At 28.4% G+C, this 23,507-nt stretch overlaps 1 protein-coding gene across 1 annotated transcript in view; it reads right to left on the bottom strand.

The window, feature by feature from the left end:
* LOC107444016 (uncharacterized) overlaps positions 1–21,691 on the bottom strand; it is a 130,450-nt gene extending 108,759 nt beyond the window's left edge. Inside the window, exon 1 of the mRNA XM_087168226.1 lies at positions 21,562–21,691. Within this exon, the coding sequence (XP_087024352.1) occupies positions 21,562–21,651 (90 nt within the window). The 5' untranslated portion in view covers positions 21,652–21,691. The remainder of the gene's footprint in view (positions 1–21,561) is intronic.
* Positions 21,692–23,507: the final 1,816 nt, after the last annotated feature.

Below are 23,507 nucleotides of genomic sequence, written 5' to 3'. Positions count from 1 at the left end.
TAAACCCAGCCGAATCCTAAGAACATTCCTCCCGCAATTCCTATACATTGATAACCACAAATAACAAACAAACGATTCTCCCACTTCTCAACAGATGGCGGAATTGTCCTATTCCACTCACCCTATGATTTACTTTGATTCAGTTTCTGAGATTCCAACGAGTGAACTGAAGATAATTTTAACAGCATTCTATAAATTTAAGAAAGTATCATTTAGTAAAAAATTTACAAAATAACGGTTATAGCATAACGTCAATTTGTAAAACATTTACTGGACATCTCTTTTTTAAAAGAAGTTTATTTTTACAGTCAGTGATTGGTAGATCTTTTATTAAAAGTTGTGAAATTTCTTAAAGTGTAGAAGTTATTTTAAAATGCTTTTTATTGCTCATTTTAAATTTTTACAGTAACTTTACTAGGAGCCACAGCTACGGGATAGAGTTCTCTTTTCCCAAATTGGGGAGTCTGGTTCGAATCCCAGCGGTGGGCGTACAATGCAAATTCTGCTCCTGGATTACACTGACCACAGGGCTGACATAAAATATCACCAGTGATAGATGGATCATAAGTTAGAATTCTCTTGTCATAGGGTTAACCACTGGAGGTTTTCGTGGTTTTCCTCTTTAAGTAACGCAAATGTGGGTTGGTTCCAATAAAAAAGTCTTCCATGAAAGCTAGTTTGTCTCAATGTTTCATCCGAGAGTTCTCCTGTCTTCTGGGTTGGGTTCAAAATTACAAGGCTACGCAGTTGAAGATTGATTGTTGTAAATCAGATTGATAGTCAGAATCGGCTTGGCAGTTCAACGATATATATATATAAATAAAATATATATTCATAATAAATATTTATAATATATATTTATAATATATATTTATAATATATATTTATAATATATATTTATAATATATATTTATAATATATATTTATAATATATATATTTATTAAATAAAATGAAAATAACGTTACGTTTAAAACTCGAGAACTTACGAATAATAATGCATCACGCATATAAATAATATAATAATATATAAATAATGTATCTCGCCAAATAAATATGCAATAAAATTATTAATGCTATACGTTTTAAAATATATAATATTAAAATCAATCATTTATTTTTAATCAACTATAGAAGTAATTGTATGACAAATCTTTCATATGTTGAAAAAAAAAATTTTTGGTATCAAATAAAGAATGACGTAATAGGAAATATAGCAAAAGCTAACATATTCTAGTTCCCTCCAATACACGTGTTCGAATAAATGGAACATTATTAGATTCGGCAGGGCTTGTAGCGAAAATAGAGATGCAATTGTATTAGACGATTTTGTTAAGGGGGAGACCCCATCATCGTTTCTTATTTCGAAGCAAGAGTCATTTTTCGATCCTTATCAGAGCGAAATTGCTCTCAGAACTTTATTCGTCCTCACCATTTCTAACTTTATAAATTTTTTTTTTCAAAAATAGATCTTTCTGCATTTCAATGAATGTAAAGCAAAAATATCATATGTCAAGTCATTCAATAAAGCAAGGAATTCGATTCTAAAAATTCCATAATCATCAAGTGATTTTGAAAGAAAAAAAAATAATAAATCAACTTGCTTCGAAAAATATTTTTGGATTTTATGAGATGATTTTTTTTAAATAACTAAGTTTGGTCTTAAGCCTCCCGCGATGAAGTTTTTCCATATATAAATAGCGGAGTGAAGTTGATATGGGATCCCACTTGTATTTATTAAAATTTCATCAATGATATTTTACTAATATACCAGCCGCCTATCGTAATCAACTTGGTCGCCTTTCAAAATTATATTGTACAACATAAAAACTTTAAAGGTAACTAAACTGAATGCACACCATAATTGCGTTTAAATGTTCTAATTCTCAACCCATCCAACTTAGTTTTAAACAATATATTAACCTAATTTTTTCTACGTCTATCCTCTACGCAGAAGTACTTCGATTTCTATTTTAACTATTTTCAAGAGATGCTCTACGTCTGCCTTCTAAGCAGAAGTACTTCGATTTCCATTCTAACTATTTTCAGGAAATGCTCTACGTCTATCTTCTAAGCAGAAGTATTTCGATTTCTATTTTAACTATTTTCAAGAAATGTTCTACGTCTATCTTCTAAGCAGAAGTACTTCGATTTCCATTTTAACTATTTTCAAGAGATGTTCTACGTCTATCTTCTAAGCATAAGTACTTCGATTCTATTTTAACTGTTTTCAAGAAATGTTCTACGTCTATCTTCTAAGCAGAAGTACTTCGATTTCTATTTTTACTATTTTCAAGAGATGTTCTACGTCTATCCTCTAAGCAGCAGAAGTACTTCGATTTCAATATTAACTATTTTCAAGAGATGTTCCACGTCTATCTTCTAGGCAGAAGTACTTCGATTTCTATTTTAACTATTTTCAAGAGATGTTCCACGTCTATCCTCTACGCAGAAGTACTTCGATTTCTATTTTAACTATTTTCAAGAGATGCTCTACGTCTGCCTTCTAAGCAGAAGTACTTCGATTTCCATTCTAACTATTTTCAGGAAATGCTCTACGTCTATCTTCTAAGCAGAAGTATTTCGATTTCTATTTTAACTATTTTCAAGAAATGTTCTACGTCTATCTTCTAAGCAGAAGTACTTCGATTTCCATTTTAACTATTTTCAAGAGATGTTCTACGTCTATCTTCTAAGCATAAGTACTTCGATTCTATTTTAACTGTTTTCAAGAAATGTTCTACGTCTATCTTCTAAGCAGAAGTACTTCGATTTCTATTTTTACTATTTTCAAGAGATGTTCTACGTCTATCCTCTAAGCAGCAGAAGTACTTCGATTTCAATATTAACTATTTTCAAGAGATGTTCCACGTCTATCTTCTAGGCAGAAGTACTTCGATTTCTATTTTAACTATTTTCAAGAAATGTTCTACGTCTATCTTCTAAGCAGAAGTACTTCGATTTCCATTTTAACTATTTTCAAGAGATGTTCTACGTCTATCTTCTTAGCATAAGTACTTCGATTCTATTTTAACTGTTTTCAAGAAATGTTCTACGTCTATCTTCTAAGCAGAAGTACTTCGATTTCTATTTTTACTATTTTCAAGAGATGTTCTACGTCTATCCTCTAAGCAGAAGTACTTCGATTTCCATATTAACTATTTTTAAGAGATGTTCTACATCTATCTTCTAGGCAGAAGAACTTCGATTTCTATTTTAACTATTTTCAAGAGATGTTCCACGTCTATCTTCTAGGCAGAAGTACTTCGATTTCTATTTTAACTATTTTCAAGAGATGTTCTACGTCTATCTTCTAAGCATAAGTACTTCGATTTCTATTTTAACTATTTTCAAGAGATGCTCTGCGTCTATCTTTTAAGCAGAAGTACTTCGATTTCTATTTTGACTATTTTCAAGAGATGCCCGTGATATTGTCTAATTTATTTATGTTATGAATTTCAGAGATAATTTAAATTCTCCTGGGAAAGCACTAAATCACTCAAACCAACTTAAGTAATAGTTCGTGACTTTTCAGCATAGTAAGCCCAGCATAAATATTAAAATAATTCAGTCGTGAGATAAGATGGAATACACAGCCCGATGATTTATTACTTGATGCACTATTTGTTTGCCAAAAGATCATGCAAAAAATAATTTTCAATGATTATTTTTTATTATTTTACTTATAAATAGTCAAAAAATTTTGAACTGTAAGAGTATACAAATTTTTGCATCGTTTTAAAGAACGTAATTTTATGTGACAAAATACAAAATTTGTTTGAAATCGGTTGAATTGTTCCTGTGAAATCAAATTTTAAAAAAGACACATATTTAAAAATCGATTGCTAAGGAACTATTATTTTCAAACTTTGTATTTTGCGACATAAAATAGCATTTTTTAAGAGACTGTACTTGAAAAACTTCGACTGTTATTAAATAAAATATTAAATAATTATTAAAAATTAATTTTTGCACAAAGGTAAAATATTTGAATAAACTTGTTCAATAGAAGTGTGTAAAAAATTTTTCAATTCCCTTTAAAAGTTTGAGATATGGCAAAATATCCAAAAAGTAAAGTTTTCATAATGGGGTTCAAACTTCATCTAGTCATTAAATCAAATTATTGGGACAATATTTCTCAAATTGTGACTACTCCTGATATTTTGAGGGTCAGGAATCCAAATCCGTCTAAACTAAAAGTATGTATATTCAGAGAAAGTAAATTTTTATGTCCGATGTAAGATATTGTCTGCATTGAGGTCACCTCATCGAACTATTAAAATTGAGCCCTAGTATGTGAAGATCCGATCATTAGATCAAAAACTATTCAAAGTGTTTCATTTTGTTTTTAATGCTGTGCTTTTTATATTGTATCCATATTATTATATATTTGTAAAACAAACTTTCTGTTTCTGTTATGAAACTAAAAAATGTCCCCCTAACATGCACAAGAGTCCCTTAAAAGTAGTTCATGAATTTTGAAAGTATTTTTTCTTATCAAAAGTCACTGTAAGGTTGATATCAGAGAAAAAAAATCAAATTATTATAATTTGGACAGTGCAATACAGAATACAGGGTGCTCGGTATCCTGTAAAACAGTATTCCCCAACCTTTTTATCACCGCGGACCTGTCAACATTTGATAATTTTACCGCGGTCTGCTCTGGGGGGGGGGACGTTGATTGTTTATGTTTCAGATTATTCTGATTTATTAATTTTAATTTAATTGCATTTAAACATGCCTTCAAAATAAAATACAATTACACCGAAAATAAATATAAAGTGTTTTAACATTTTAACTTACTTAAATCATTCAGTCACGATCGAGAGAGATGACGATGATGTTCTTCATTAGTTCCAATGTAAATTTCTCGCCCCGCTTTCGTGCTTTATTTATGATATTTACAGTTATGATGATCGATTTTTTTTAATTGAAAAAGAAAATAGTTGCAGTGGTTTTCTTTCTTTCTTTCTTTTTTTTTATTTATTTTTTTACTTTCTAAAACATTAAAAAATTTATGTCACTACCTTCGGGGGCTCCTTTTTTTTCAATAAATAAAATTTTAATGGAACTATTTTTAATCTGGGATTCATTTTTAATTTGGGGTATAAACCTAGGAATTTAAATTCAGTTACAATGAAATGGGCGGCTCGGTACCATTTGATCCACGTACCGGTACCGGTCCGCGGACAGGGGGTTGGGGAACACTGCTGTGAAACACCGCTTAATGTGGACTTTTAGAATCTTTATCAAGAATGGAAGCAAAAAACGATGAAAATTGTAGATCACAATTTTACATTGAGTTGATTTTTAAAAATAAACAAGTTACAGTAGAAGAGGGCGAATGTAATAAACATCAAAACAGGTTTATTTGGAGGTTGAAACTTGAAGATATTTATAAGAAACATGATTCACTTCCTCTATTCTTCCTTTCCTTAACTAAACCCGACTTGCTGTTTACGATATCTGTTCTTGTATTATCGATTGCCAGATTTCGATAGTGCTTTTATTTTTTTCTACGGTTAAATATTAATTTGCATCTCCCAGTGTATGTACTTTTCTCTCTTATTTTTTTAAGGGATTCTAAAGATATATATTAAGAACGATTTTTACGGAGTACCTTGTAGTTCTAGTATTATAACGACAATACAATTAAGATTGTTGATGCTGTTGTAGTTCATTTACGTCGCACTAGAGCTGCACAATGGGCTATTGGCGACTGTCTGGGAAATATCCCTGAGGATGATCCGAAGACATGCTATTACAATTTTGATGCTCTGCAGAGGGCTTGGCACCCCAGCTTCGGTAGCCAAACGATCTACGCGAGAAGTCGAGCGCTTTACGGTTGAACAGTTTAACGAGGACTGATACCGCTCACCCTTGCACCCTACTCGGACTGATCCAAGTGGTCACCCACCCGCACAGTGATCAATGTCAGTTATGCTTGACTTCGGTGATTTGCTGGGAACCGTGTCTTAACGATCGGTCCACTTCTGAACAATACAATGAAGATAGATTATATATTATAAACTAAAGTTTTCAGGGAATATAGTTCCCAATATTATATATATTTTTGCGGAATGTTTTGCCTGAAAACTCAAATAAACCATTTCTATTTCATTTGCCTTAAGAACTTAAAGATAAATATAAATTTCTAAAATTAATTTTGTATCACGTATTCTTAATTTCACTTCTTTTCCCCAATTATGACTTCTAAAATTCTATTTCAATATATTCAAATGCATCAACAAAATTAAAATTACTCTCTTAAAATGCTTAAACATACAAAAAATAAATTTAAAAACAAATTATTATTATCGCCAATCATCGTTTAATGATAAGTTCCTGTTTTAACAACTATTTGATATCCTCCATTGTAAGAGAAGATTAAAAACATATTTTTTGACAAAACATAATCGTATGTGCTGTTTTAATTAGCATAATTCTGTAAAAAGACTTCATTTTTGCCATTATTTTTAATTACGGGCATTTCCCTCCCTTAATCTTAACGATCAAAATCCTTCTTTTATATCGTGTATTATGACTAAGACCATTAAAATGTTAAAACTTTCGTATAATGTGTCACTTTAAAGGAAATAAAATTTAAGTAACAAAATTATACTAGCATTTGAAAAATCAATAATGTTTCTTCAGTATAGTGATTATACGGCTTCTAACAAAAACTAAATTGTAAATGTTTTGTTACAAATGGGCAATTTAATATTAAAAACGTCAATAAATAAAACATCCAGGTTTTTTTAAGCGTGTGATTTTTAAAATTATAGTATGAAACAAAAAATAAACTATTTATAGTTTGTTTTAAACTGGCGTAAAATAGTTTTGAAAAATCTAACTCGTCTTTGTTATATTGTTCAAGACCCAAGTATCTATTTTTTGTAACAGATATTTTTTTAAAGAAAATCCTGTTTAATTTTATATATTATATTGCAGTTAAGAGAAGTACCAAGATCTTTTAAGGCTAGACGTTGGTTTTGATTTTTCTAAAATATTTCACTATTTAATAATTTTAGATAATATAATTAAATAACATAATATAAAGAAAAAGAATAATATGAAATGAGTTACTATTAGAAAAAATGAAGTCACAAAAGCAGTAAGATTATTCGATTGAAATATTACGTGTATATGTGTATATATGGGTCATTCTCACAAAAACAGTCATTTTCATGTCCCCAGTATATTTTATGTTTGTTTTACAACTTACGAAAAAAAAAAATTCAGGGAAAGTGTCCTTCAGAATGCAAGCTAACAAGAGAATAAAAATAAAATTATCAATTTTTATTTTTTATTTATTTTAGGTAATTAAAATATACCAATATGTCATTCCCTCACTTGTCCCCACTGCTGATTTAAAAAAAAGAAAAAATTGTTTCTGAAATAAAAAAAAATTTTTTACAAATTCGTGTTTTTTTATTTCAGAATACTGAAATATAGAATTCAGAAAATCAATTTTAAGTTTAATTTCTGATAAAAATATTAACATAGCACTATTTTAAACTTTGTCCCCAGTGTTTCGCGTCATTCCCTCACTACAATGTTCATATCACCTGCAATCTTCTTAGAATAAAAATATTTTAATAAAAACTTCAGAAGTTAACAACTGGCATCATAGAACAAAATTGCAGTATGTTTCCATCTTCAACTTAAAGAAGCTTTGCTGTGGAATAAATTTGAATGAATCAAACCAGGTAAAAGTTTTTACATTTGTCATTCCCTCATGTCATTTTTTAGCGTAAAATAAAATACAACTTCATCGAGAAAGTGGATAATTATATGTTGCTTTCTTGTATGAATATAATTGTATGTGATTAACTTCAGAAATTAATTAGGCCTAACTGTTATTTTCAAATTTTATTGAATTCGTCATTCCCTCACTAGTGTATAAAGTGAGGGAATGACGCTGAAGTGAGAGAATGATTCAAGATGAGTATATTATCAAATTTTTTTTTGTTCAATCGTGCCAGCCAATTTTATTTCCCAAACCTGCAAAAACTATTAAATATATAAGACTAAATTATAGTAAATATTAGATATACTTAGTATGTTATCATTTTCAAACTTTAGGTAGAGCTAACTTAGATAAAAACATGTATTAAAATAAAATATCATTCCCTCACTATTAGTGTCATTCCCTCACTTTTTAAATAGTGAAAATAATTAATTTACTTATTAATTAATTTGAAAAATAAATTAAAAAATTAATAAATTAATTTATTAAATTAATTAATTTATTTATAAAATAAATTAATTATTAATTATTATAAATTAATTAATTATAAATTAATTATTTAAAAAATTAATTACTTTAAATATTAAGTATAATTTATAGGATATATACTTTCTTTATAATGCCATGACATATTTCTATTAATATAAAAAGTTTCAGAGCTTTTTATTCACTTTACTTTTTTGGGATTTTATGAACTGAAAAATGACAGTTTTCGTGAGAATGACCCATATATGCATATTGATATGATATGCAATATGTATGAACTAAAGGTATCATCTAAATTTTTTAAATTTTTATTTAATACCTAGACTGAGAAAAAATTCCGGTAAAATTACCGTATTACATGATAATGACATTTCTCGTAGTAAAAACTATTATTCTGGTAATAAAACTAAAATAAACGGAATTTAAAATAATCATTTGGTAATTTTTTGTTCATACAATAACAGTTAATCGGCTCAAATCTCAGAAACGGATTGAAGCCACCCCGAGCAATAGCCTATCGGAACAGTAAGGGCGGTTTGTTCGCAATGCTGATCACATTATCACAACCATGCCGTTGGTCTCAAAACTATGGAGCCTTAAAGTCTGTTTGACCCAAATTGTGAAAAATTCCGGATCAAATTACGATGAAAAGTACTGGCACCATAAATGCAGCATCCGTAAAATTAATTTTACCGCGGAATACATTAGAACTATAAAATTTTATACCATAATTTTACATCAATATTTTTTTTTGATTCAGTAATTTCACAGCAAATAATACTATAAAAATTACGGTGTATAAGATTTTCTGTTCTGTAAAAAATTGCGGTGAAAAATATTCCGGTACCCAGAGTGTCAATACTTTTTACCGTAACTTGACGCACATTTTTTTTACAGGAAATAACAGGCTGTGAGGGAAGAATTTACTTTTATAGGTCTATAGTTGTTGTTGTCACAAATGCTACTTGCCAATAACAGCCGGCCTATTATTGGAATGCAAGCGAATTTTTAAGGCAGAGGGTGTGTTTCTTGTTTTCCAGGGGTGCAATCTCTGACCAAAAGTAGGACTTCAGCCGCACATACGTCACAGGCCGTTTATAGGGCTGACATCCATTCATTCATGCAAAGATCGTAATTTTGACCTGAACCAGAGAATGATCATTCTCCAATTCAGTACCTTCAGAGTTATTGATTTGTTATGGGAAATAGGGGGACATTGAGATCCCGACAGATTTAGCATGCACCATCTAATACACGGGGATTCTCCGGCTGACGGGATTCGAACTCAGGCTCTCAGGCACACGAGCCCAACACTTACCAACCATCTTCACTCAAAGGTCTACAATAATGTTTGTCACGTAAAAAGTATCACCTACAAAGTTTTTATAGGTTGCACAATTTCAAACTCGTAGATTAACATTATGCTGTGCTTTAAGTACAAATTGCACTAAGAAAACCAATGATCGGCGATTCTGTTATTGCCGTAATAACCGAGCAAAATTTTCTTTTCTATCTAGCTTTAAAATTTGCACAAAATTATTGAAATAACGGAAACATGCTGAGCTGCGATGAAGAAAAAACAATCCATTTATATTTATGAAAAAAATCATCATGCAAGTGCATAATTTTCCACATGTATTTGTTATTATAGAAGTGAAAATTAAAGAAATGTTTATTCCTTATTGTAAGCTATCGAAGCATTACGCAGTTAGGACGGCTAAAATCTTTTCTATCTGATATTTAGTTAAACCACTTAATTATTCGTTGTTAGTTTCATTTTAATGAAATAACATTTCAGTGTCTAAAACACCTAAAAAATTGTATTATCTATCTAAGCTTAAAAATGTTAAAGAATATTCTAGATTAAAAAATAGTAAAATTTGTTTTTTCTTCTTTCCATTAGCTTATAACTATTTTTTTTTTACATAAACATCACATTGCACTAGTATCACTTGAAATAGTCAGTTTTACTCGTGTGTTTGCATGAAAAAATGTTCAATTTTTTTTAGTTTTGCTTTTCTATGCAAATACTTGATCTTGTCTAATTCGGATAGGCGAATTTCACGGCTGAAATTATTTTTACTCTTAAACTACATTTCTTTTGAATGTCGAAATATTTTCGTCGTAATATGTAAATTAAGAAACTTTATATATAACAGGGGGCAGCAAAAATGTTGTGAAAAACTTATAGTAGAGTAAGGGCACGCCATCAGGATTAAAATAGCATAGGAAACCATGTCCGAAAAATTTTGCTGTACGCAGCTAGGGACGTTTCCTTATTTTGACCTGTTCAGAAACACAGGAAAAAATAGTTCTTAATAGAGAAACACCCCTAGTGGCTTATGATGATATTTACGGGCATAGTTTCTTATGCAATTTTAATCTCGATGATGTGCCGTAACTTATCTAGAAGTTTGTCGTAAAATTTATGCAATTCCTTGTTATATATAATGTTTTTAAACTTGTGCATAACGAAAAAAAATAAGTAAGGTCATTTATAAAAATGTAGCTAGAAGAGAAAGACAAATTGCAGATTTGAAATCAGCAACGTGAAAATATTCAAGATCCATTAAAAAACCCTCATGCATTAGAGGAAAAAAAATAGTTCCCTAGTGAAATCTATGAAGAAATAAAACTAAGCAATATGCTATGTAAGGTAAAAAATATTTTTAGCAGCTCGGTCACGCTCAATATTTAAAAAGTATTAACACTGCCTTTTTAAAGCAGAATATTTATATTTGAACAAATCTACAAATTTTTTGTGAATCCATGTTGTTGTTGTTACCGTCGGCTATTAAGGCGGAGGGGGTGCGATTGTTTTTGTTTTCCAGTGGCGCCATCTATGGCCAAGAAATAGACTTCTGCTCCACCTATACGTCACACCCTCTTATATGTTGGGCCCATTCATACATACATTCATTCGTCCACAGATCGTAATTTTGACCTGAACCAGAGAGCTAATCAATCTCCAAGTCAGAGGTATTGATTTGTTATGGGAACAAAGAGGACTTCGTCACCCGACAGATTTAACGTGCATCAGTCACCCATTTACAACACGGAAAGTCTTCGGCCGGCTGGATTTAAACTCCCGTTCCATATACTATTAAATGCAATATAGAGTTATAAATTACTATTATAACAAAAAGATTATAATACGTTAAAAATTGCGACACCTGACGAAATATAATATTATCTGTGCAGAATAACAGGAAATTTAAGGGAAATATTAATACTTATATTTTACTACATTCAGCAATACACAATGGAGGAAAGATTCCCTATCTTCTTAAATTTAATTAATACTCTATATTTATAAGTAAATGTAATGTATAATTGGTAAACATAATATGAGTGATTGGATTTCTTTAAAAAAGAATATGATTAAGTGTTATTATTTAATAAGGTGTTTTAATGTTATTATTTTACATTTTTAAATGAAACAATATAAGTATAAAAGCGACGAAATATTTAATATGACTTTCATATGGCAACCTTAATAATTACCATAGCATGACCTTAATATGAAAACCTGTATTCGGAAATATCATTTGATTAAATACTTTCTACACAGTCCAAAATACTAAAGAAATTCTTTTTAATTTATTTCCAATTCGAATAAATTTTGTAATTCCCTTTTTTAAACATAAAATTCTTTTTAAAATACATAATTAATATTTTTACAATGCTTTAGTTTGGTTAAAAATATGAAATATAGAACGATTCAATAGTTAGCTTATTCGATAAATACGATTCCACGTTTGATGTTAGTATACTAAATCGGTATCGATTCGTAAGAAAACTATATAAAAATCAAGTGAACCGCTTTATTTATATTCTTCAATATCTTTTAAGGTTCATATAAATGCAAAGCATTACCCGATCCGTCAATCCTTTTTCTTTCTTAACTCTACTTTTAGAAACCAACATCGATGTATTGGATAAAATCCTAGTCAGAGCGTTTACTTGGTAAACAGCTTCATATATTTTTTTAAAGTCATTGTTTAAAAAGCAATGTTTTTGTTTTAATATTTGAAATAAAAATAATTTAAAAACTGTTATTAGTTATAAAAAATTTTAAGCTAAGTTAATGAAATATTTTATAATAAATCCGTAATTTCTTGTTAAAAATTTAATCTAAGTAAAAAATAGATTAGGAATATTGAGTAAATTTAACAAAATTATATAAATAAAGTAAATTTAAAAAAAATTATATAGTCAGAGCGTTTACTTGGTAAACATATTTTTAACAGCTTGATATATTTTTAAACGTCGTTGTTTAAAAAGCAAAGTTTTTGTTTTAATATTTGAAAATAAAAATAATTTAAAAACTGTTATTAAATATAAAAAACTTTAAACTAAGTTAATAAAATAATTTATAATAAATCCGTAATTTCTTGTTGAAATTTAATGTAAGTAAAAAATAAATAAGGAATATTGAGTAAATTTAACAAAATTATATAAATAAAGTAAATTTAAAACTAATAATATAGTCAGAGCGCTTACTTGGTAAACAGCTTGATATATTTTTAAACGTCATTGTTTAAAAAGTAATGTTTTTGTTTTAATATTTGAAAATAAAAATAATTCAAAAACTGTTATTAAATATAAAAAACTTTAAACTAAGTTAATGAAATATTTTATAATAAATCCGTAATTTCTTGTTAATATTTAGTGTAAGTGAAAAATAAATAAGGAATATTTAGTAAATTTAACAAAATTATATAAATAAAGTAAATTTAAAAAAAAATAAGATAGTCAGAGCGTTTACTTGGTAAACAGCTTGATATATTTTTAAACGTCATTGTTTAAAAAGCAATGTTTTTGTTTTAATATTTGAAAATAAAAATAATTTAAAAACAGCTATTAAATATAAAAAACTTTAAACTAAGTTAATGAAATATTCTATAATAAATCCGCAATTTCTTGTTAATATTTAGTGTAAGTGAAAAATAAATAAGGAATATTGAGTAAATTTAACAAAATTATAAAAGAATTACATGCATAGCTAAATAAATGAGTACATTGTTAGAACGTTTGCTTTTTAAACAGCTTGATATATTTTTAACGCCATTTCAAAAGCAATGTTTTTTTTTCTAAATTTGAAAAAAAATCAATTAAAAATATTATTTGTAATTAAAAATTTTAAATTAAATAAGTTTGCGTAATATTTTAAAGTAATTCCATAATATCTTGTTAAAATTTCATGTAAGTGAAGAACATATGTTATATATTGAGTAAAAACAAAATTATATAACAGCTACATGCATAGCTGCAGAAATTAGTTTCTTATGGAATTATAAAAAGTCAGAGAGTTTGCTTGTTAAACAGCTTAATATATATATTTTTAACAGCTTAATATATTTTTTAACAGCTTAATATATTTTTCTTCATCAAGTAATATCTTACCGCTTCTTAGAATTGTTTATTTAAGCTATATGCATAGCTTCAAGAATCAGTTTATAATATAATTATAATAATAAAAAAACAATTACGGAAGTGTTAAGTAAACTAAAAAATCTGGAACCATGCTTTCATTGCAACTTTTGTGAAGGATTTTTAGTTGTAAAACTTAGGATATTTTACTTATTTAAACTTGCTGAAATTCCGTTCTAACTTATCATTAAATCAATGCTAAATTACACTTAAACCATGCTCAAAACAAACAGAAAGATGAAAATATAATAAATAAAGGTTAAATTTTTTCCATTTGCGTTTATTTGATGCCCTTTCCATGTGGCTTTACGCTATTAGATTGAGCAAAACACGATTTTGCCATCAAAATAAAGATTGACTGTATTTAGTACCATTTGAGTATGATGCTTTTGTCCAATGTCAAATGATGATAGTCAAAATTTACGGCGATAAAACAATTTTCTAAAATACTGCCGTTCTTACTACTCCAGAACCGTTAGCTCCAGGATCCTTAATTAATTTCTAGAGTCGGTTAAGCTATTTAATATTTTATTTTGCTTGAGTTTTAAGAAAGTATACATAAATTCAAACAATACATAGAAAATGCTAAAACGGTGAAAAAAAAATTTTCATAGTTTTCCCTCGACAGAATTACAACTTGCATTAAGGAATTTCAGCGCAATAAAATGTAATTCATATTCTAAAAACACTCAGGAAAAATATAGACGGAATAATTCCTGTAGTGAATTCCTGTGTATGTGGATTTCTGTGTAATTCCTATCAAACAAAGTTTTGAAAAATTATTTAAAATTATTGTTATCACTCTAGTCTACACAATATAAATAACCAGGAAAATAGTTTATTTATGAGTAGTGGCGATTTAAATTAAAATGACTTTTTATTTCTAAAATCGTGTGTCTTGATAAACATTTAGTACATAAAGAAAGCTTTACAATCAACCGCTTTTTGCAAACTTATAAAATGCGATGATATTAAAGTTTTTCTTTTAAAAAAGTATTTTTTCATTAGATATTTCAATCAGAAACACTTTTTATGAAAGCATCAAAAATCCAGTACAACTTTAATGTTTTTATTCATAATTAATTCGGTTGCTGTAGTTATTGTTAATGGAAAGCGCAAAAACTTTTTGATGAAAAGTTACTCGTATAATACAATACTAAAAAAAGGACTTATGCTTCAGATACATTTTTTGAAACTTTAGCTATCTTATTAAAAAGAAAAGTTTAAATAAAACCAGGAACATCTTCATTTGCTATCCTAAGTACTCGGAATGATCTGGTGTCGGGTATTAGTAAACAAATTATCAAAACCTGGAACTTAAAATGATACAATTAAAACTCAAAATTTTTATGAAGTACTTTTATCTTAACACTGAACAATTAAGTTAGTATATTATCAAAGCCTTTATTAGAAAAATTCAATGCTAGTTTATACAGACAATGTAAACTTTTTCTAACTACATTCATTAAAATACTGCATAAATTTAAATTACGATGAAAATTCAGTTCTTGAAATTCGCTCAGCAGATAAAAAGTGACGACTTCAGTTTCAAAAAAGAATATGGACAGATTTATGAACACCTGAGAAGCTCATAGTTTATATTTATTATAATTCGTTGATTATTTCATAACGAGATTCAATACATTTTAAATAATTGTATGATATCCCTGTTTCAAATAAAAAGATTTTAAAATCAAACACTCAAACGCATAAGCAGGTAAAATTTATAACTAAAATTTTTATCTTTATTTATAAACATCGATTGTAAAGCAGAGTGTTTGGTAATGACTCCACTTAATATATATGTTTGGTTGTTGTTTATTTACTTCGCTCTAGAGCTGCATAATAGTCTACTGGAAACGGATATTAGAGCCCTAATCAAAAATGAGCTTAAAAAAGTATGCTTATAGGGTTTGCAAATTAACAGAAGCGAGGAAACAAAACGTTATCAATATCTAATGAATCGCAAGATGTATGTTTAGAACCCAAGTCAAAAATGTAGTCAAAAAAGTATGCTTATTAGAGGTCGCAAACTAATATTTTTGTGAAGAAACAGCACGTTATAAAAATCTAACGAATCGCAATATATATGTTTAGAACCCTAGTCAAAAATGTAGGGTCATCGGGCTACCGAAGCGGGGGGGGGGACATCCCCTCAGCAGAGGATCAAAATTGTGATGGCATGTCTTCGGATCATCCTCAGGGATGTTTCCCAGACGGTCGCCAATAGCCCATTGTGCAGCTCTAGTGCGACGTAAATGAACTACAACAACAATTAAAAATGTTGTCAAAAAAGTATGCTTATTAGAGGTCGCAAACTAATATTTTTGTGAAGAAACAACACGTTATAAAAATCTAACGAATCGCAATATATATGTTTAGAACCCTAGTCAAAAATGTAGGGTCATCGGGCTACCGAAGCGGGGGGGGGGACATCCCCTCAGCAGAGGATCAAAATTGTGATGGCATGTCTTCGGATCATCCTCAGGGATGTTTCCCAGACGGTCGCCAATAGCCCATTGTGCAGCTCTAGTGCGACGTAAATGAACTACAACAACAATTAAAAATGTTGTCAAAAAAGTATGCTTATTAGTGGTCGCAAACTAATATTTTAGTGAGGAAACAGCACGTTATCAGAATCTAACGAATAGCAATACATATGTTAGGAAACCAAGTCAAAAATGCAGTAAAAAAAGTATGCTTATTAGAGGTCGCAAACTAATATTTTAGTGAGGAAACAGCACATTCTCAAAATCTAATCAATCGCAATATATATGTTTAGAAACCAAGTCAAAAGTGTGGTCAAAAAAGTATGCTTATTAGAGGTCGTAAACTAATATTTTAGTGAGGAAACAGTACATTATCGAAATTGAAAGGCGATTATAGCCAATACCTCCTTGTTTCAGCAATCAAAAATTGGAGTTTTTGTATTTTTTCAGAATCCTCGCTAATGAATCGTTGGACTTAGATAACGAGTTTGCTTACTGTACCCTTAATTATTAAATTACAATCCATAATGTGTCTATCGTTCTTAAATCACTTTTAATAAGGGGTTCTTAAAATAAACTACACCCGCTATAAATTCTGCTGAAATAAATATTCAAACTTAAAAATAAGTTTTATTTATAGTAATTAGATTATAATATTTATTTTTTTCAGTTACTTATTTTTTAAGCAAACAAATCTGTAAAAAAATGCGTGGTCACTTTATTTTGAGAGTTCTATCAAAAATTAATAGTGTTAAATACAACTTAAAGTGCATTTATATCAAGGTTAATTAAATAAAACGGATTGAAAAAGTTAACTATTTTATTTACTCTATATTATCTAGTTAAGTTCGTGTAAAGGAAAAGCCTTGCGCGATAAGAACACTATTTTTTGTAGTGTTTTGTAACAATACTAAACAGACTAAAGCTCCAGATAAGCGCCGACTTTATAAACATTTTGTTGGGGAAAAAAACCCTTTAAAAGGCATTAATTATCCCTAAATTCTTAGAAGGAAAAAATTATGGTAAAAGAGAAATTTTTTTTCAATGGTGCTTTACAGTTATAAAAATATTTGTTATACTGTAGGTGTTAATTTTAAGAAAAATTAACTAAAAATTGAAAGCTTTTTTTTATATATGAAAAAGCATTAGAATATAAAAACAAGAAAGTTATTGCTGAATAAAAGCATTTAATAAGATTGGGAAAAAATTCGAATTCGAATTAACATAGAAAAGAATAATTATTTTATCGTATTACTATCTATACATCTTCATAATCGTATTTAATCAATATTATAATTTTTTCCTTGTTCTACTCAATTTGTAATTATGTTTGCGTTTTACTGGAATTGTGATTAAAAATAATAATGCCTAATTCTACACTTAGATTAAAACTTTTATAAATTTTCAATCTATGTGAGAGAAGTTTGTACTTTTACTTTTTATTCTATGCTAGTTTATTTTATTTGTTTAGGAGGAACATAGGAGGTTTTACCAACCTCAACTATGTCATGTTTAAACGTTTATTTAGCTAATGAGTATCTGATTGCAACATAGTATAGAGCAGAATCTCAATTGTTTCTGTTCATCAGGCATTTGCAAGTGAAACTAAAGAGAAATTTTAAATTTAGCTAATGAGCATCTGATTGCAACATAGTATAGAGCAGAATCTCAATTGTTTCTGTTCATCAGGCATTTGCAAGTGAAGCCAAAGAGAAATTTTAAATTTAGCTAATGAGCATCTGATTGCAACATAGTATAGAGCAGAATCTCAATTGTTTCTGTTCATCTGGCAATTGCAAGTGAAACTAAAGAGAAATTTTCAGCCAGAGAAGTTCATTTTTTTTGGAAATTCTATTCTTTTGTACCATCTGCCATTAATATTTAAAAATAAAAAAAACTTGAATTATTTATGTACTTTAATAACATAACTGAACCCAGAATTATATCTATTGCCTGGCAATCACACATAAGATGTACCCAGACTTCACTAAAAGCGATTTGACTGAAGAGCTCATCTCGTGATAGTTAAACAGTATTTTTTACGTTTTAATTGAAGGATTTTTTTTCAAAATAGTTATTAAGGGAAATTAGACTCTGATACCAAATTAAGGCTTTTAGCAGGTACCCCTGTCAAAGATGAAATAGAAAAAAGACGAGACATGAAAAAAATAAAGAAAAATTTACAAAATAATAATAATAAGAGCAAGAATATAACAATAATTACGTTTGCATCAAAAAGAACTTTATATAGTTCACTTGACTGATTCAAGCTAAATTCTTATCTGTAATTCTGTTTCCTGTTCCATAAGTTCTGTTTTGCCATTTTTGATCAGTAATTACATAACCAGTTTGATGAGTACATGCTTCGACACAACTAACTGCTTGTTATATCTCTGATAGACATTTAATCATATCAGTAAAAGTTTTACTAACCCTTTTGATTTCCGTAGGTCAAACTATCGTTTGGTAAAAGTGGAAATTCCTTTTACATGGCCTTTTTTATAATTTTAAAACCGTTGTTGAACAGTCCACCCAATTTTTGGGTTTATGACTTCTAATGTTCAACTCCGTAGCCTTGTAATTTTGAACCCAATCCAGAAGACAAGGGAACTGCTGGATCCCTTGGATTGGGAGAAAATTTGCCTTCGTGGAGGATTTTATGATGGAACTAACCCACATTTGCGTTACACGGAGAGGAAGACCACGAGAACCTCACAAGGTTAGCCTGACTGCAAAGGGACTCTAACCAGTGATCCGTCTACCACTGAGGATATTTCAAGTCAGCACTGTGGTCGGTGCAAGCCTGATGCGGATTCGTATCGACCAGCCATTGGTGGGATTCGAACCCGGTTCACCTAATTGAAAGGCGAACGCGAGCCATCACGGCTATTTACATTGCGTCTGTAGTGAAAGAGGAACACTCTGAAATATGATCAAAGAAAAAATATCTTGCTTTATTACGGGGCATTCTTAAAAATTAACTAATATGGCTATACTTATAGTAACAAAATAAAATATGAAGCAGCGTCTCTTTTATAGAAACGAAAGCATTTTATTTCATCTACTTAATGTAGCAATTTTTGAAATAATTAACGATCATACTGAGAGGCCATTAGTCATCCAAAAAACTCAGTCAACGACAAAAAAATAAAATTTTCAGCGAAAGAATAGTTGCTAATGTATACACTTAGAAGCATGTGAAGTCGGCGATTTACCGATAGATAAGATAGCCAGAAAAAAGCCAACACGTTATTAATAATAAATTTTAAATAATATGGCTACAATTTAATCACCAAATAGATCACTATAAGTTAATATAAGCCTGTAAACGAAACATTTTTGTGGTCAGAGAAATAAAGTTAAAAACAGATTTTGATATTCGATATGTCGCAACACTGTATTAATGAATTATAAATTTGCATAGAATGAAAAAGTTGGCTACTACATTGATTATTTAAAAAAAATACAGATATTTATATCCACTTTTTATAAAATATAATAAAAATTAAATGATAGATTTAATTTAATTTTAATAGAATTAAGAATGATTAAGAAATTAAATTTATGAAATTAAAGCAATTAATTTTAAAAGCTAGGAAATATATGTATCGGCATCACACAAACTTTGCTCATAATGACTGATACCATACCATCAACAAGTTGAGTAATTTTGTCCATGTTAAATCCTTGATAAAAAATAGGCAGTCTGTAATTTAGGTAAAAAAAATAATAATAAATAAATAAAAGTTTTGAAAACAAACACTGGGTGAGTTCACTCACTTGGAGTTTTTGAAATTCGCTCCAAAATGTTACAACACTGCCGTTTGAAAACAGGCAAAAAGTTTAAACGGTTTTAATTTTATTTAAATAGTAAAGATATTTCATTCTTCTTTTTTTGCTAGAAACAGACGATTGTCGGTTGCTTATCATTCAAATGCAAAATATTTCCTATCGCTGCACAAACTGTAATTTTAACTGTAACTTTTCGATCAACATAAAAGATCGCATGAAATATACATTTTGAAATTAAGAATTTGATAGGTGCCACTTAGGCAGAACTACAAAACTACATTCAGTAAGAATGTTTCCTAAGTTTGAGAAAATCAAGAATTGTATTTAATATTCTTTAAAATTTTCAACTTTTTTCTAAATTTTTTGCTGTAGAATTATTTGAAATATTGATAAAAAAATATTATAAAATAAAGAATAATGACGTCATCTGAAGACTATGAACTGGATCGGTCAAAAAGACAAACGATTGTCTACTTTTTAAGAGTTGAAAGAATTTGGAATGAGATTTAAAAGCTCCATATTGCGGAACTAACCCAATAAAAGCAATCTAATTATGTCGTCTGGAAAATTTTATTAGGCTAAAAAGTATTCGATAAATTTTTAGTTTAAAAAGTAAAGCAAACTTTACTGTTTTAGTTCAGTATAGCGGTCCTTGTCCATGTTTTTCATTATAGAAACTACCGAGAACAAGTTTGAAACCATTATTTTTTTTTAAATGAAGTCCATTTTCAAAACATTTACGATTTTTTAATAAAGTAAAGTAATAAATAAAAATAAAAAATTGAAATAAATAAATCAAATTTTATAAATAAAAATGAATAACTAAAAATAAATAAATAAAAATACATAAATATAAATAAATAAATAAAAATAAATAATTAAAAATTCGTAAATAAAAAAAAAACAGCAATTTAGAAAAAACATACTTCGAACATTTCTCTTTGAGAAATCTGAAACCTTTTTTTATGAGTCCATGTAAAGTGGCACTTCATGCTATTTTGAAGGAGAAATATGTTTATATTTGATGATTCTTAAATTTTTAAAAAAGTTTAACTTACAAAAAATTTAAAAGTTTAGTCTTAACAACACGGAACAAGAATTTTTTACGTTATTATTACAGCATTTTGAAAATGTCAACAAAAAACATTTCATTAAAAAATAATGCATATTATATAATTTCGCAACTGTAAAAATGAAAATAAATTATATTTTAACTCAAATATTTTGTAGTAAATATAAAAAAAGATACATTCAGAAAAAAATCAATAAAAACAGGTACTTAGTTAAGCAATATTTAACGATTATTTAAATTGAAAAATAAATTTATTTGTATAATTATTTCGTTCATTTTGAAGTAAATTTAAATATGCTTCCAAACTATTGCCATAAACGTTGGCATTTCCACGCAAATTAAAACAAACTTAATATAAAACTTTTCTTCGGAATCCAATATTTATTTTTAATATTGCCAACAGCAAAAAAAAGTTATTTTAAAGAAAGTTTTTCGAATTTTTCCAAACGCATTTTTATTACAAAAGAAAAGCAAACGATTTGAAACGTTGCCAATGAAAAAAAAAATGGAAGGAAAATATTTATAAAAATCGTTTTCATACCTGATTCCATTTAGGTTTGATTGTGGACGATTTTGTGAGTTGTGGGCTTAATGATGGGGAGAGAAGAAAGATGAGCAATGTCCAAAACATTTCGAATCTCTTATCGCGGTCGTTCCCACTGACCGAGAACGGGATCTCTACTTGTCGTTCACCTTCCTCCGAAAGTTCGCGTCGGCGCAAAGGTCTCCACACATTCCGAAAGTTAATTATTCCAATTTAGCTTTTTTAATGTTTTAAACTGCTTGATATTACATTCCTTATTTAAATTAGTTTCAGACCGAGAAAATGTTTTTTTTTTCTTCCCAAAAGTAAGCTCATACAAAGAGCAAAATGGCACTGTGAAACCGAGTTTTGACTTTTATTTGAAAAGCGAGGCTTTCAAATTAAAATTACATTGAAACTTTTGACCATTAAAATTAAACTTTTTAAAAAACGTCGAGTTTCCTTAAATTTATAACATCGCATTTTATATTAAAATCGGTCTAATATAATTTGAGTAATCTTTTCGTAAAATAACAGCACGTCAAACAATTTTACTGAAAAATTAATAAAAATGATACTAAAACATTAAGCATGATTTTTCCATAATGTATTCAAACAAACTCTGCATTCCGTCTCTGAATAAAAAAATATATATTTAAAATTTTGCATAACGCGGAAACTTTTTTAGAAAATAGTTTGCCTATATTATACTTTTTATATAAATTTTTCAAGGCTTAAAGTCAAATAGTTTAAAGCAAACAATTCTATAAACGATATAAAAGCATTTCCTGATATTTTAGTTTCTGTTTTGAAATAGAATATAACAAATTGAAACAATTATTAGATATCAAATCAATCAAATTATTCAAAAGAAACATAAGGAAAGTATACATGTTATAGAGAATTTCTTTAACATGCGAGTATTTTCGTACATTAAGTCAATGTAGAATATTAAGAAATCATAATTTCAGTGAATGAGTTTTTTTACTTTTTTGTAAATTTTAAATCCAATTGGTAAAAATGTTTGCCTTTCAAATAATTTATTTTTATAATATTTAAAATTTTTTGAAATTAAGCCTTACTTCTCCTTAAACATCCCTACATAATATGCTATGAAATTACGTAGCAGTAAAATCGTAAATTTAGACCATTTAAAAATTGAACGAATTCGGATGAGTAATTTTTGAAAAACAAAAATAATTAGTGTAAGCATTATAAAAGTATGTATATTGCAATGAAAAATATGACAAAAAAAATTAAACGTATTACTGCTTAAAAAAAAGCCACGAATGATGATTTACAAAGGAAAAAACAAGATATATATTTAATTTTCTCATTCAAAGAAAAAAGTTTTCGATCCTTTCAGTATTTTGTTTTCCGGCTATTTAATTTTTGTTTTAAAATTTTTTAAATATCTTAAAAATTTATTTTTTTAATAATTTTAACTTTTTCTTCTTCTTTTTCAAAAAAAATCTTTTCATTTTTTCCCTATGCTTTCTCTATATTTTTAACTTATTTTATGAGTTCTATGTACTTGCAGCTTATGTGCAGTAAGTAAAACTTATTATTATTTTAGATATATGTAGACAGATTTTAATATAAAATAATGTATATATATATATATATATATATATATATATATATATATATATATATATATATATATATATATATATATATATATATATATATATATATATATACATATATATATATATATATATATATATATTCATGGCAACAGTTTTTTCTGTGGGGGGGATGGTGTTTACCAACAGGATAATGCACCATGTCGTAAGGGTTTGAGGAACATTCCAGTGACTTTCAAGTCATGTCTTGGCCCCCAAATTCCTTAATTAAATAGAGCATTTGTGGTCCTACTTGGAAAGCCAAATTCGTGCTGCCACGCTACCCCCTCGCAATGTGAGGGAATTGCAGGACCAGTTGGTGAGCGCTTGGTACCA

Source organism: Parasteatoda tepidariorum, chromosome 7 (assembly GCF_982258835.1).
Source record: "Parasteatoda tepidariorum strain Cologne lab strain chromosome 7, Ptep-v5.0, whole genome shotgun sequence".
Classification (NCBI taxonomy): domain Eukaryota; kingdom Metazoa; phylum Arthropoda; class Arachnida; order Araneae; family Theridiidae; genus Parasteatoda; species Parasteatoda tepidariorum.
This window is presented reverse-complemented; position numbering and strand designations above follow the sequence as displayed.